General features: G+C 38.7%; 2 protein-coding genes across 4 annotated transcripts; one reads left to right on the top strand and one right to left on the bottom strand.

Annotated features, from left to right (window-relative positions):
• The first annotated feature begins 18 nt into the window (after positions 1-18).
• LOC107218282 (cilia- and flagella-associated protein 36) lies at positions 19-3,696 on the top strand. 2 transcript variants are annotated; one of them, XM_046744745.1, is made up of 6 exons: positions 19-221; positions 320-495; positions 617-804; positions 878-1,223; positions 1,282-1,332; positions 1,414-3,696. In XM_046744745.1, exons 1-6 carry the CDS (start codon positions 113-115, stop codon positions 1,669-1,671), a joined length of 1,128 nt encoding a protein of 375 aa, XP_046600701.1. In that variant the 5' UTR covers positions 19-112; the 3' UTR covers positions 1,672-3,696. The 2 variants fall into 2 exon arrangements, with proteins under 2 accessions (XP_046600701.1, XP_015511596.1); XM_015656110.2 differs by having other exon boundaries at positions 1,279-1,332.
• LOC107218294 (serine/threonine-protein phosphatase 4 regulatory subunit 3) lies at positions 1,780-12,217 on the bottom strand. Of its 2 annotated transcripts, XM_046744735.1 has the most exons (6): positions 11,575-12,217; positions 10,049-11,479; positions 8,119-9,717; positions 7,863-8,026; positions 7,363-7,777; positions 1,780-7,133 (listed from the first exon to the last, which is right to left on the bottom strand). In XM_046744735.1, the coding sequence occupies exons 2-6, from the start codon at positions 10,244-10,246 to the stop codon at positions 7,047-7,049; spliced, it is 2,463 nt and encodes an 820-aa protein (XP_046600691.1). In that variant the 5' UTR covers positions 10,247-11,479; positions 11,575-12,217; the 3' UTR covers positions 1,780-7,046. The 2 variants fall into 2 exon arrangements, with proteins under 2 accessions (XP_046600691.1, XP_015511611.1); XM_015656125.2 differs by having other exon boundaries at positions 7,863-8,014; positions 10,049-12,213.
• Positions 12,218-13,316: the final 1,099 nt, after the last annotated feature.

Genomic DNA, 13,316 nt, shown 5'->3' with positions numbered 1-13,316 from the left:
ACCAATGTTTAGATGTTGTTGCCATGGCGACAAGCCTGACATTACAGAAGTCTGATGACAAATTTTACGGTAGTGACAGGTTGATAGAGAAGTCTGAATAAAAAAAATAATTATGAGTGAAAAGGATGACAGTTCCTGGGTGTTTGATTCGCTGGTGGGATTTCTGCAGGGTCCGATCTGGTCGGCACCATTGTTAACTTTCATAGAAGAAAAATCGCTGAGTAAGAATTATCGGATTGCCATTACATTAAAAGAATTCAATGCTACTTACGTCTATCGATTAGCCTGACTCATTTTACGCCTCTTGCTCCCCTTTTAGTTTTCGACGGTGAGACGGAGGACAGCGAGGAGTATCGCCACATCTACCAAGAGTATAAAAACCTGGTAGATCTTCTCCTTGGCTGCTACATGGAGGACATGGGCATAACTCCCGAGCAGTTTGAGCATGCCTGTACATTAAACAAGAACACAAAAATGCCGATACAGTTTCAGCAGGTGAACGAACACTCGATGTTCACTTGTATTTTCTCTTCTCTATCAGAGTAAAAATAGTTCTCGATGCAAAACGAGATAGAGAATGTTAAAAATTATAAAACCTTCTAAAACGCAATTGCAGAGTCTCTTCGAGCAGATCTGGGCTGCAAACGAGTACGAGATATTTAAGAGGATGATGATTCAGAAGAACTTGGAACTCCAGTTGCAGGCACTGAGTTTGATTGAACAGAAGTACGGCCTGACTCCAGCGTCGCTAATATGTGATGAAGACTGTCTACGGGACGAACTGGTGATGGAGGAGCTGCTGCAGTGGGTGTAGATTGAAAATTAAGAATGATGGACGTGAGGCTGCGAGGTCACGACGAGTTTGTTTCAATTTCAGGAAACAGTACAAGCTTGAGGATGAAACGAATACGGAGCAGGAATCGGATCAGGCAATGCGTAGGGAGCACCAGCGTTTGGCGACACAGTACAAGACGGAGAGACAGCTGCTGGAGCGAGCACTGATGGAAGAACCATTGGCAAAATCGTCGTCGGGTTTTTCGCCAGAGCAGGAGAGACGAGAAACGGAAGAAGTAGTCAGCGTTGAACCTCTCCAGCTGACAAACACAGCTTTGAAATCCAAGAAGTTTGGCGTTTTGCAACCGATACCGCAAAAACTGAAAAAACCAGGCGAAGATAAAATAGGAGAAGAAATTGAGTTGGTGACAAAAAACAGTGACAGAAAAGTACGTAAGAAATATACCATGCATTATTGAAATTCAATTCGTTCCTTCTTCGTAGCAGAGTTTGGATCCTGCACTGCTGCCCGCGGCGAGCCGCAGCAAACTGTCCGATGTGAGTGGAGACATCAACTTTCGAAGTGACAATTGAAGCCTCATTCTTTTCTTCTTCTTATATGTTGTCTTCTGTTTCGAGGCTGGTGAGGAGGAGATTAGGAAGCGCCAAATATACCTGAAAACTCAGAGAGACAAGCTGGTCTCAATGAAGAAGGAGGCTCGTAGTCAGCGTCTGAAGACAAACGCGGCTCGTCCCGGATCGGCACGAGTGGTAGCAGAGGCGTCGATGATGGGCATGCAGGACTTGGAGTCGCCGCAACTCTTGATGGAAGATTCGAAAATTCAAGTTCGCAAGGCTCTCGCAGCCAGACTGAAAGCCGAAGTAGTCCGCAAATGATCAAATGACACGTTACTGGAAATAATATGAACAATTTCTTTTAAAAAGACCATTCGGTGTACACAATTTTCACTCTTTGTCCAAGTTAAAATGTTTTTTTCATCTTCGTTCGAAGACAAAGAAACATTAAACTATGATGATCCAATATTTAGAATAGCATTAATGATATTAATGATAATAATAGACGTTGTTTATCGTAATGTCAACTAAGACGATATTAGTAGCGATATTATGAATCTTACATATAAAATAAATAGGTTTCCAGTTAAGCTGATTTTTTTCAATAATATTGTCAATGGCTTGTGAACAAAGATAGTATCAAATGGATGTTTATACGCACGACGAACACTTACAGATGAATTGCTATTCAGAAAGCTACTAAATGCGATTTTATCAAAATATTATGATAAGCAATTTTTTTAACACATGCATACAGTTTTGTAACCTTTTTGCAGATGTATTCGATTCACAACCGAATTCTGTACTCGTATCAATTTTAACATACAAAGCTATGGTGGCATATCATTGAAATGTATCATTGCCAGAATGACGGGTGATTATAATTAAATAAATGCACCCCGATCGGGTAAGGGAATTGAGCGTGAAAATTAATCCAAGTTCTTTTCTAATTTTAAGATTTATTTAATTAAATATTTTTTTTCTTCCTCCTTATTTTATCATTAACCAATATTATTATTAAATTTTTCTTCCTTTTTTTTTCATCACCGCGCTTCTACACATTCATGTAATTTGTATTCATTTACAATCATTCGTTAAACAAAAAGAGAAGAAAAAAAAAGGGATGTTAAATAAAAATTTTCTCCCCTTCGATAACGCTCTTCACTGCCCATGTAAGTGTACTATGCCGTAGTTTCGGGCTGGATTTGATCGTCTTTTCTTCTTTAATGTTTAAAACGCAGTACTAAAATCACTAGAGAAAAAATAAATTTCTTTCTATTCATTGTCTCTGTGGTGTCGATTCAAAAGTCACTTTGTTTTGTACACTGCTGTTAGCGATATTTTCGGCTATATCAATGGCATTGAATTTATTTCCAAATCAAATCAATCACCAGGCGCTTTGTGTATGGAAATATATTATCGATTGAGTGAAATAATTAATTTACAACTTAACAATTTGCTATTTGATATCAAACATTACAATGCATGTAAAGTTCTATTTTGTTCTTTTATTATTTGTATCTCTAAATTTTTGCAAGAAAAATAAAGATTTTTCTCTTATCACGTTTTCTTCGCAATTCGTTTTTCTTCCACAAAATTGATTCTTCGATAAAATTCAACTAACTATATTTATATACATGAACATGCGTAAACGTACGACAAAAATTTCATTGCTATAGTTTAAAAGCGAATTTTGGAGATATTTTAAATCTTTTTCTCAATCCGCATTGTCGTCGCGCAATGATTAAATAAAAAAATTTTCTTCTTGCTTGAGAGTAAAATTATAATTATAATTAAGCAGGCAATTCGTACGTCGTTGCTATTCTCGGTTTGTTTTTTTTTTTACTACGTTTAGGTTGGTGTTAATTTGCCGTTTTTAATTTTGATCAGTGACGTAACGGACATTATAATAATAATGATAATAATAATAATAGTAGTAGCAGTAGGAGCAGTAATAATAATGTATAATAATTTATTGTTTAGTAGTAATAATGATAATAGTATGTTATCGTTCATCCAGCCCGGGGCATTTAGTCGCCAAAATTATCTTGATTTTGGTAACAACTATACATTAAACATACATAAACACATACGTCGTACGAACGTTTTTCATCGTTCATTCGTCATAACTAATGGGTAGATGTGATTATTATACTTTTGGAGAATTTCTTTCTCTGTTGTCTCATGTTTTCGTCACTTTTTCTTTCATTCATATTCATTTTCATTTCAATATGATAGTACGTACAATAAACATATCGTACCAAACTATAATATGCTGATCGATTAGAGCTGAAAACGTAATTCGAAAACAATGATTGATTGATTAACATTGTTCCTTTTTTTCGTTTTAGTAGCAAAAAGATCTATTCTCTTCTTTTCACCAATCGCCATTCTTCTTCTCTTCGAACATCATAATTATATTTTATTCTCTCCATGGTCGAATATTATATACGTTTCTTTTGCCCACCTTCGAATTCGTGCAAATTTTTGTCTCAAGGATTTCTGGCACGCTATCCTCTACCCAAATCATTATCATGATACGTTGTCACAATATTATCCAACTTCACACATGTACGCATAATAATAACAACAACAACAACGATGATAACAATAATAATATCATTGTACCCCGTAAAGTTTTCAATTAATGCATTACTACGCATAGGTATACAATACTGGAGAATATGTATAATTAGAGATCAATCGCATTAGTAATTATATAAAGTATACATATGCGAGTAACTGTTATACAAAGTAGAACGAGCATTACTATTTCTACTATTGTTATTATTATTATTATCATCATCGTTGCAATCATTGTGATAAATTTGACATTGAAAGGAGATTCTATTTCTCTCCTCTGGGCGTATGGGTGCACATGTGTTTTTCTCTTCAATCATTCAATAGAGAAAGAGAAAAGCATTAGAAAAAAAAAAAATCCCGTTAATAACGACAAACGGACGGTGCATTGTATGTATAATTCTTTCTCTCTCACTTTCACTTCTTTTTTTTTTTTTTGTTTGTTTTTCTTTTCACTGTCGTTACGTTTAAAATCACACGATATACACCTACAGATATTTCATTTGTTGTACAGCATACAGAATTTAGAAACGACAATGTCTGATGGAAGGAAAACAAAATACGGATAGTAAAGAAAAAAAAAAGGAAAAAAAAAAAACATTCAAGAAAAATTTTGCCGTAAAATCATTGTTACTTTCGCATGAATCTGTGTCAAATATACATTTAGAAAGAAAAAGTAGCACTCGACCGTACTTTTATTCAGTTATTAATTACTTAATTATTCGTATTTATTAACTAATCGCTTATATTTGTATATACTTAATTTACTTTACTTATTTAGTTATAATAATCAATTAATTAATTACTTAGTCGTTATTTAAATTTACGACAACATCTCTTTTGTTCTTATTGTTGTTTGTTTACTTTAGTCGTTCTTTACTACTTACACTATTCTTCATCGCGTATGTTGGCTTCATTCTTTACGATATCTTTATTTAGTCTCATTTTATTCATTTGTTAAAATCTTCCCCCCCCCCCCCCCCCCCCTCCGCCCTCTCGTTGCCGATCATAAAATGTCTAAAAATTTCCCTCCCTCTAGTATCGAACGATAAATTGAATCGTGCGTTACGTAATAAAAATCATAGTAAAACACACGGACTGGTACAAACGACGTTAAGCGTCCGTTAAACATAGTTTAATCCACTGTTTAGTTCCGTTTACTCAATTTTCCAATTCCATCTTTCCCCTCCGTTGTTCGTAGTTTTTTTTTCTTACCTTCCTTCTCTCCTTATCTAATTTTATTAATATTATATACTCTGCTACACTCTCGTCTAACGTCAGTCCGGGCGGTATGAATTTATTCATTACTTCCTTTTCGTATGTTGTTTATCAAATTCTATGTACAGATTAGCTCCCTGCGACCTGTTCTTCTCACCTAGTCAATCAATAATAGAAGTAATAGTAGTTGGTGGTAGTTGTGTAGTAGTTTGTAATAGTAGTACTGTAGTGACAATAGCATTAACAGTAGCAGTAAAAGTAATAATAATATTTTTAATGATAATAATAGCAATAATAATAATAACAATAATAGTAATAATAATAACAATAAATCAGATTACGTATACCACTTTGAAAAAATTATTATACCCTATACACAATTATTATTATTACAGCCTGCGAGTGAAGAATACCAATTATTCAAAGTGATGGAAAATTCGAATGAAAAGATATGAAAATGGCGATTGATCATTTTAAACATCGATAAATTATTCAAAAATAATCTCTCACTATCTCGTCATCTAGATAGGAAATGAAAATGAAATAAGTTTGGAGCATTGCAAATGATGATAGGAGAAACAAAAAAAGATAGATGAAACTTATTTAATCGCTGACAAATGTACAGTATGACGGAGCTGATCTAAACAAGAAAATAATTACGAAGATAGGAAGAGAGAGAAAACCAAAAGAAAATATCAATAAAAAGTATGATTCAAATAGATGCGTCGATTGTTAAATTTTTCCCTTAATCCGTTGATTTTCTCTTTCTTTCTTTCTTTCTCTTCCAGGCGCAGCACGACACCGAGAGGAAAGCACAGTGTTAATTCTTCGTCTTCTGTACGTCATGTATATTAGTTTTTCTTTACTTTGCCTTATCCTTCTTGTTCTTCAATCTCTTTGATTTGCTTCAGTGGACCGGTACCAATCGCGGTACGTCGAATGACAAATAGAACCGTTATAGTCGACAAGCTGCGTTTAGTTTTAATGTTATAGTTACAACACCGAGTTGCCTCGCGCGCTTCCTCTCATCCTGTCAAGTAGTCCGAGGGTGTCTTTTACTAAGATTTGATAAAATTTCAGTGTATTCGACAGCTGAAAAAATCTGGTTCACCCAGAGCCCATAGAATGAATGAATTTCTCTTTTCCGACTGACTGAAAACTGTATCAAAACAAACTACATTTCTCAACCTCTGAAAATCATTGCCGGCGCAAAGATTCTAGAATGGAAGAGTATTGCTCCCTAGTCACTGTCGCATATATATATAAAAGTTCAAAAATTCCCTTCGCCTTACTTTTTTCACTCTCTCTTTCACTCTCACCCTGTCTCTATACTTTTCCATCCTTTTTCCTCTTAACCGCTTGTATTTATGTATGTATATCTTGCATATATACATATAAGTATGTTTGTATATTTATGTATAGTATATCGTATGTATGTATGCGTGTATCTCGTGCTCGGTGTAGTTTGACCACATTGCCCTTTCTTCTCCAGCTCCTCTTCATTCTCCTCTTCGTTGCATACTCTGTTTTGTTTCGCCTTACTTGTTCGCTTGCGGTTGTTTCTTCGCATTTGAAAAACCGATCTTTCACATCAATTTCCGCGCTAGTACAATTTTTATTTATTTTCTTCTTTTGCCTTTTATCGTCGTTTCGTGTATAATTTTGTTTTTTCTTTTAAATTTTCCGTTTCCTTTATAGCCAGTTTCGACGCGCGGATAGATATACTCGAGTTGGTCCTCCCTCCCGCCCTTTCGCGGCCCTCGATACAGACACGCACGCACACACGCACAGATATATCCTCTACGAGCTAGGCTCGGGAACATGGATATATGTATATCATATTCGTTCATCACGTCACACGGCGATAACACGACGCCATCCATTTATTCTACAATGGACTATGAGAGCCGCTGCCGCTTCGGCGTCGGACTCAACTCGGAATCCTCCTCCTCCTCGTCCGAATCACCCTCATAGTCGACAAGACCCTGAAATAATACGTTATTTGTTCAATCGTCGATACTGATACTTAGCATATCAACCCTAGATCAATTTACTAGAAATAATTTTTATTTTCATTTCGGATCACAGATGCCAAGGTCCAATTATGAAACTTATCTCAAAGAACATCGAAGCGATTTTTCAAAAAATATTGTGGAAAGAAGAGTCAAGTCTTGTTCATAGATTACGTGATTGTATGTTTTTTGAGATCATTACCTTCCTAAATATAGCAGCTCCAGTCTTTTCTATCACAACGCTTGGACTCGTAGCACTCTCGGCGGGTAACGGAGAATCATTGGAAGGTTGGATGCTGTTCAATTGCGGTTGTTGTTGTTGTGGCTGTTGTTGTTGCTGCTGTTGGTGCGTCGTTGCATTATTATTGAGTACAGTTTGTTGCTGTTGCTGTTGCAGCTGTGGAGTCTTCGGATCCACAGGATTAGGATCTGGTGCCGGATTAGGCGTTGGGGGTTGTTTTTTGGCAGCAGCCGGCGGCACAATGTCCGTTGCAGCCGCGGGAACGACCGCTTCTCCCTCATCGAAGTCCTCCTCCTCGTTGAACCACATTTCCTCTTCCTCGTCGAGCTGCCGCTGATCGCGACGGTATCGGCTATTCCTTAATATCGAGGGGACGCTGATGTGCAGACAAAAAAGCGTGAACAAAAATAGTTAGTAAGAAGTAAAGAAAGCTAATTTTGTAAATAAAAAAACAGACTAACCTGTCCAAGGCGCCTCTGTCGCGATCTTTCAGTTTGTCCTGGTGCTGTTCATACCTCAGTTTGAGCGCTTTGAAAGTCTGAACATAATCAATGGCCTCCAATTCCTTGGAAAAGTTCTCGACGACGTGAGAACACAGCGACTTTATATCCTCCTGGAACGCGGTCAACGTTTTCGACGTTTGCACGTATGATTAAAAGTGTACATAATTTGTTTTACTAGTATGTAACGAAAACAATTTAAGAGAAATAAACTCACCAGTTTGATAAATTCGAACATTTCTAGAATCGCTGAATCGAGCAGATTGTACCTGCCATTATTTCTGACAAAAGCGTCAAATACGGGGGCGAACAGGTTTCCCTTGATTATGTATCTGTTGTAAAACTCGTCCTTCAGAGCAATGATTTTTCTCATAAACCTTAAGGCGCAGAGGACAAGGAACGTGTGCGTCGACTTCATGAGAACGAGTATTCTCCTCAGCAAGTCCTTATTGAGAATACAATTTTTAATGTGATAGGTATGATGCTCAACGCAGAACGACAGGAGTTCTAAAATGAGACCGAGCAGCTGGACAGTCCTGTAATCCTCGCGCGCAGGCCTCTCACCAATGGTGTTTGCCAGGAGCGGGGCAATCAAAGTGCAAATGCTGTTCTTGTAAAAGTAATTGAGAAAGTCGGTTTTCTCCGACTTGTTGACAGATGCGAGCATATTTTCAGGATCCAGAAGCAGGCGAAGAACGCCGGCGAGTTGGACGGCTCCGCCAAGTTCTGGATCACTATCCCCAACGAGTTGGGCGACGACGACGTTGATCAGCATCTGCTCCTGCTCTGTGTTGTTGATTTGCTGCAGCGTGTAGTCCCGCACAACGCTAGGTGAGTACTCAACAATGTACGTAAGAATGTCAATGCTGGCCGTTTTGGTCGGTGCGTCGTTTATGCCGAGAGTGATTTCAAGGGCAGGAAAAATGCCAAGGGCAGTGAGGGTCTTGTAGAATACCTCCTTTCCCTGCGGCTGGAGATTCTGGGAGAAGTTGCAGAACTCCTTGAGGAACAGGACAAGGTCTCGCCGCTTAGCATCCGATGTTGACTCGTCCGTAAGCTGGCTGAATAGCTCTGTGAGGAACTTCTCGTCGTCCTGTATTAGCGTGACGATTTCCACCTTGTTGAAAAATATGAAACTGCTCAGTGTGCTGAGCATGTTGTCCTCGAAGACGCTGGGTGTAGGCAGAACCACGTCCTGAATGTACTGGACACGATAGGTTTGGTGTATCTTGGCGAGTAGCTCGGCATTCGTGATTGGGATCGCCTGCTTGAACCGTGCCAGCTGTCTGAGGTACTCTCTGTGACGCTTTGGCTGCGGAAGCGTGGGCTCGTACTCAAGGCAGCCAACGACGTCGAATATCGTATCGTCTCCAAACATCACCTCAAAGAGGGCGTTCTTGTTTAGAAGGAATATGTTTTTGAATATGTCATAGAGGTGGTGGAGACCCTCGATGTTCTCGAGGTCCTCACACGTATGGAACAAGTTCAACAGCTTCTTTATATAACTCTCAGACTCCAACGCCATCGCCAGCTTCTCCTTCCTTATCGGCGATGACAAACAGTTACCCACCAGCTCGTTTATGTCCTCCAGCCGACCTAATTCACACGGAGGCAACTCGATCGGCGGTGCCGAGTCCGACATGTCATCAAACCTCTCATCCTCGGACTCCTCTACTATGTCCTGCGTTATTTCCACAGACGGATCCTTGCCCTGTACCTGACATATCTTTTCCCATATCTCGTCGCACCCTGCCTTCTCCTGAAAGCTCAGCGCCAGATCAAAGTTGTCCCCTTCCGACCATACAATCAGTGTGTCCTGCAGAGTTTGAAAATAAAAACATCAGCTTCTTCCTACATTAGAAACTCTGAGAAGAATAATTTCAACGCTTTTGCCAGTGGCAACCATATAACAAGGATATCAAATCGACTATAGTCAAATGTGATTGAAACAATAGAAAGTAATTGACCTCTTAACCATACAATCGGATTTACCAACAGAGGTACATCAATATTATATTAATGACACAACTGGAGTGCTAAAATAAATTAAAATCATGCCATTTTGGTAATAATCAACATGATTGACTTTATCAATGTGTCAACAGAGTATACTGTGTGAAATATTTTATGCTTCGGCTTTGTTTTACCTGTTGTTTTTGATACGCGGTATCAGGTTGAATCTTGCTTTCTAGTAAAAGTGATCCGTCGCTCTCGGCTCTGACCAAAAGTGAGATTCCCTTCAACCTGTCGACGTACGAGGACGAGACATGTCCGGTACCGCGATCATCCCACTGCCGATCGGCGTTCAGAGCGTATAGCTTGACTCTTCTTCGCGTGTCCGTCATTGTGGTATTCTCTTCGATTCAAATATATATTATAACTACCAAAACAGCATCTATAGTGTCTATCTACTCGAATATGTATACTTTCTTACTTCTCTTTTCTTTCTCAAGAAACCCAAATTATTATTACTACCTCTATAACTATATTTATGACGTCACCACAAAAAGATTCGCATCATAGGTTATGATTGGCGTTTGTTTTACTTTCTCTGTTGTCTCTTTTCTGTCTTCACTTTCTTTTTCTCCCCTGATTCGAGGTCTTGAAAGATCCTCCCAGCGCCTGATCAAGTGTCCGTGTAAGTCGAACAACCTTTGACGATCGACCTAGGCAATAAAATCCGCATTATTGTTATTTGGGTTTGAGTATGTATGTCTATTCCTTCAAATCTTCGCGCTCAGTTTTCAGAGTCGCCGATAATTCAACGCCCAGATATTTTCAGTAGTATGTAAGTTTGCGCCGCATTTTGCTTTTTTCTTTACTTTTCTCTCTCCCCAGACTGTAACTCTCTACAAACAACGTAGAATATGCGAGTGTGCGTAAGCCGTGTTACATATGCACGTGTATGTGTTTGTGTGTGTGTGTGTGTATATATCGTTAATAGTATTGTTTGTCTACCCCCTTTTTTTTTCAACCTTCCTTGCACCGATTTTCATTATCATTATTATTACTATAACTTTATATTATATCTATTCGATGCCTGCTCCTTTTTCTTTCTCCTCAGAGATTTAGCAATCACGCAGGGTTGCTGCTGCCTGTGTACAATATCGGTAGCGCGGGAATTCGAGGATTGTCGTCGTGTTTCCCGTACGATCTTACACTCACTCATTCACTTATTACTCCACTCGATATTCATAAGCGTTTGCACTTAATACGACTCGGTTGGTTCTCCGCGATCGTCAATCACCACCCGTTTGATTAAGCGTGATAAAATATATAACTTTCTTCTCAGACAGTTCTTCTCTTATATCTTTATCTCTCTTTATTTTTCACCAAAATAATCACCGACTGTGTTTCTTCCCTCGATATCGTCGTTCTCTTCCACAGTTTCTTACTACTATCCCTTTCTCTCCTGCTACTCTCTCAGCGGCACTTTTCGCACGTTCTTTTGTTTTTTCTTTTTTTTATAACATGTCGTACGCATACTACGACACGACACGTCGTACACATGCGTGCGTGCGTTATTGCCTGTCGTCGTCCACAGTTATATGATCATTTGGTCGTCGTACGTCCGTTGCCTGCGGATAACGGAAACTCGACGATAGAGAACGGACGGAAAAAACAATAACAATAAACGATAATTGATTGGCGATAGAAAATTGACGGGTTCTACCAAAAAACTATGCAGGCTTGATACACTACAATCGTCGGCCAAGTTTCCCCCTCAACCCCTTAAGCGTAAAGGCGATCCACCGACAACACTAAGCTGCTGCTGCTGCTACTGTTGCTGTTGCTACTCTCTTCAACGGTGTTTGTAGCGACGGCAGCGACGAAAACGGCTGCAGCGAAACGAACGGTAGAAAATTTGTGTAGAATCTTAACAGCGGCACGTCTTTAGACGAATCGGAAGATGTGTGAACTTCTGTGCGTGTGTATACACCACACCGAAATAATATGTGTAATTCTTTCGTTGACGGAAAACAACGCGCGGTCGTGTTTAAGCGGTCGGGACAATCCGCGGCTCCTCGACGCTATCCGCGTACCGTTACGAGAGTCAATCCAACGACGCAACGTCCGCACAATACATCATCCCGATCACCCTACCCCGCCGATGATCTCTATTCACGTTCTATAATTCACGTAGACACTCAGCAGCCACAACATTACACTCCGCCATATTAGATCACAACAACGCGCCACGGGGTTCACCGCGCCGATTTCACAGCTCCGCCCCGCGATACTTGAATTTATCCCAATTTCTCCTCGTCGATCCTAATATCTTGATGGGAGGGAGGCTCCTGCTAGAATGTTCTGCTTTGAAACAGCATCGCTGAAACTGAGAAGCCCTTTTACCTTCTTTTGTCAACCAAGATTCAAGAATATTTACAGCATACAGGCGTCATTGTACATAACTGTATGTAAAAAAACACATTTGAAAATTTATTGTACATACCGCAACAATTTACATTATATATCCAGAAACCGTGTACAGGTTACTTCAAGATTATGAAAACGTTAATTTTGCAAAAAAAAAAATTATATACTTTGCATATTTTCTGTTCTCTACCGAAATCTACAAAGGAATTGATTTTCTATCGCGTAGGGGTGTTGAAATTGTTACAAACGAGACATAAAAGCTGCTGTAAATATAAAAAGTGAAGTCTGCGTGGCATTTCGGTATGAATGATACGGTGATCGTAACGCGTATTAAAAAGTCGCTGAAAAGTAAAGTGCGATTTTTTTGCTCTCCAAAGCATGGCTTAAATGAATCTGACTATTCGTACCTAGATAGACGACAAAATTTGCAAATGATCGTTGCACGGTGTCGATAAGTGATTTCTTTGGTCCACCAACTGCCAATAATGAAAACGCCGAGATCACCGTTTAAAATGCAAATAAACCAGTGAAAAAACAGAAGTAACAGGAAAACATCACATATGCAACATATATACTTACAAATAGACAAATAATTTTATTATCATTATTGTAAACAAGAGTTGTTATTATAATTTCAATAAACTCTATCATACAAGTTTTTATTTTCTTTTTTACACATCGATACAGTGAATTCTCACTTTGCCACCGCATTGGTGTCACAACCTTGTCCCATAAAAACCCCCACTGTTAACAGTAATTCAATTCCCAACGAATTGTGTCGATTCGGGTACGCTGATGCCTAATGCGAATAATTGAAATACGACTGGTGCCTGAACCTGAAACATTTTATCTGATGAGAAAAAATTGAGAAAACGAAAAGAAAAAACTATTTCTAGCCACCTGTTTTCGAACAAATTATAATAACATAATTACAGATAGTTTTATTTATATTAGAAATATACAAACAATAATACAGACGTCAGGTGGTACTTTTGTATCTGTAGAATAAGTTGACTAATATTTGGTTTATCAATAATC

This window comes from Neodiprion lecontei, chromosome 7 (genome assembly GCF_021901455.1).
Source record: "Neodiprion lecontei isolate iyNeoLeco1 chromosome 7, iyNeoLeco1.1, whole genome shotgun sequence".
NCBI lineage: Eukaryota > Metazoa > Arthropoda > Insecta > Hymenoptera > Diprionidae > Neodiprion > Neodiprion lecontei.
Note: the sequence above shows the minus strand (reverse complement) of the source record. Positions and strands in the feature narration are given on the sequence as shown.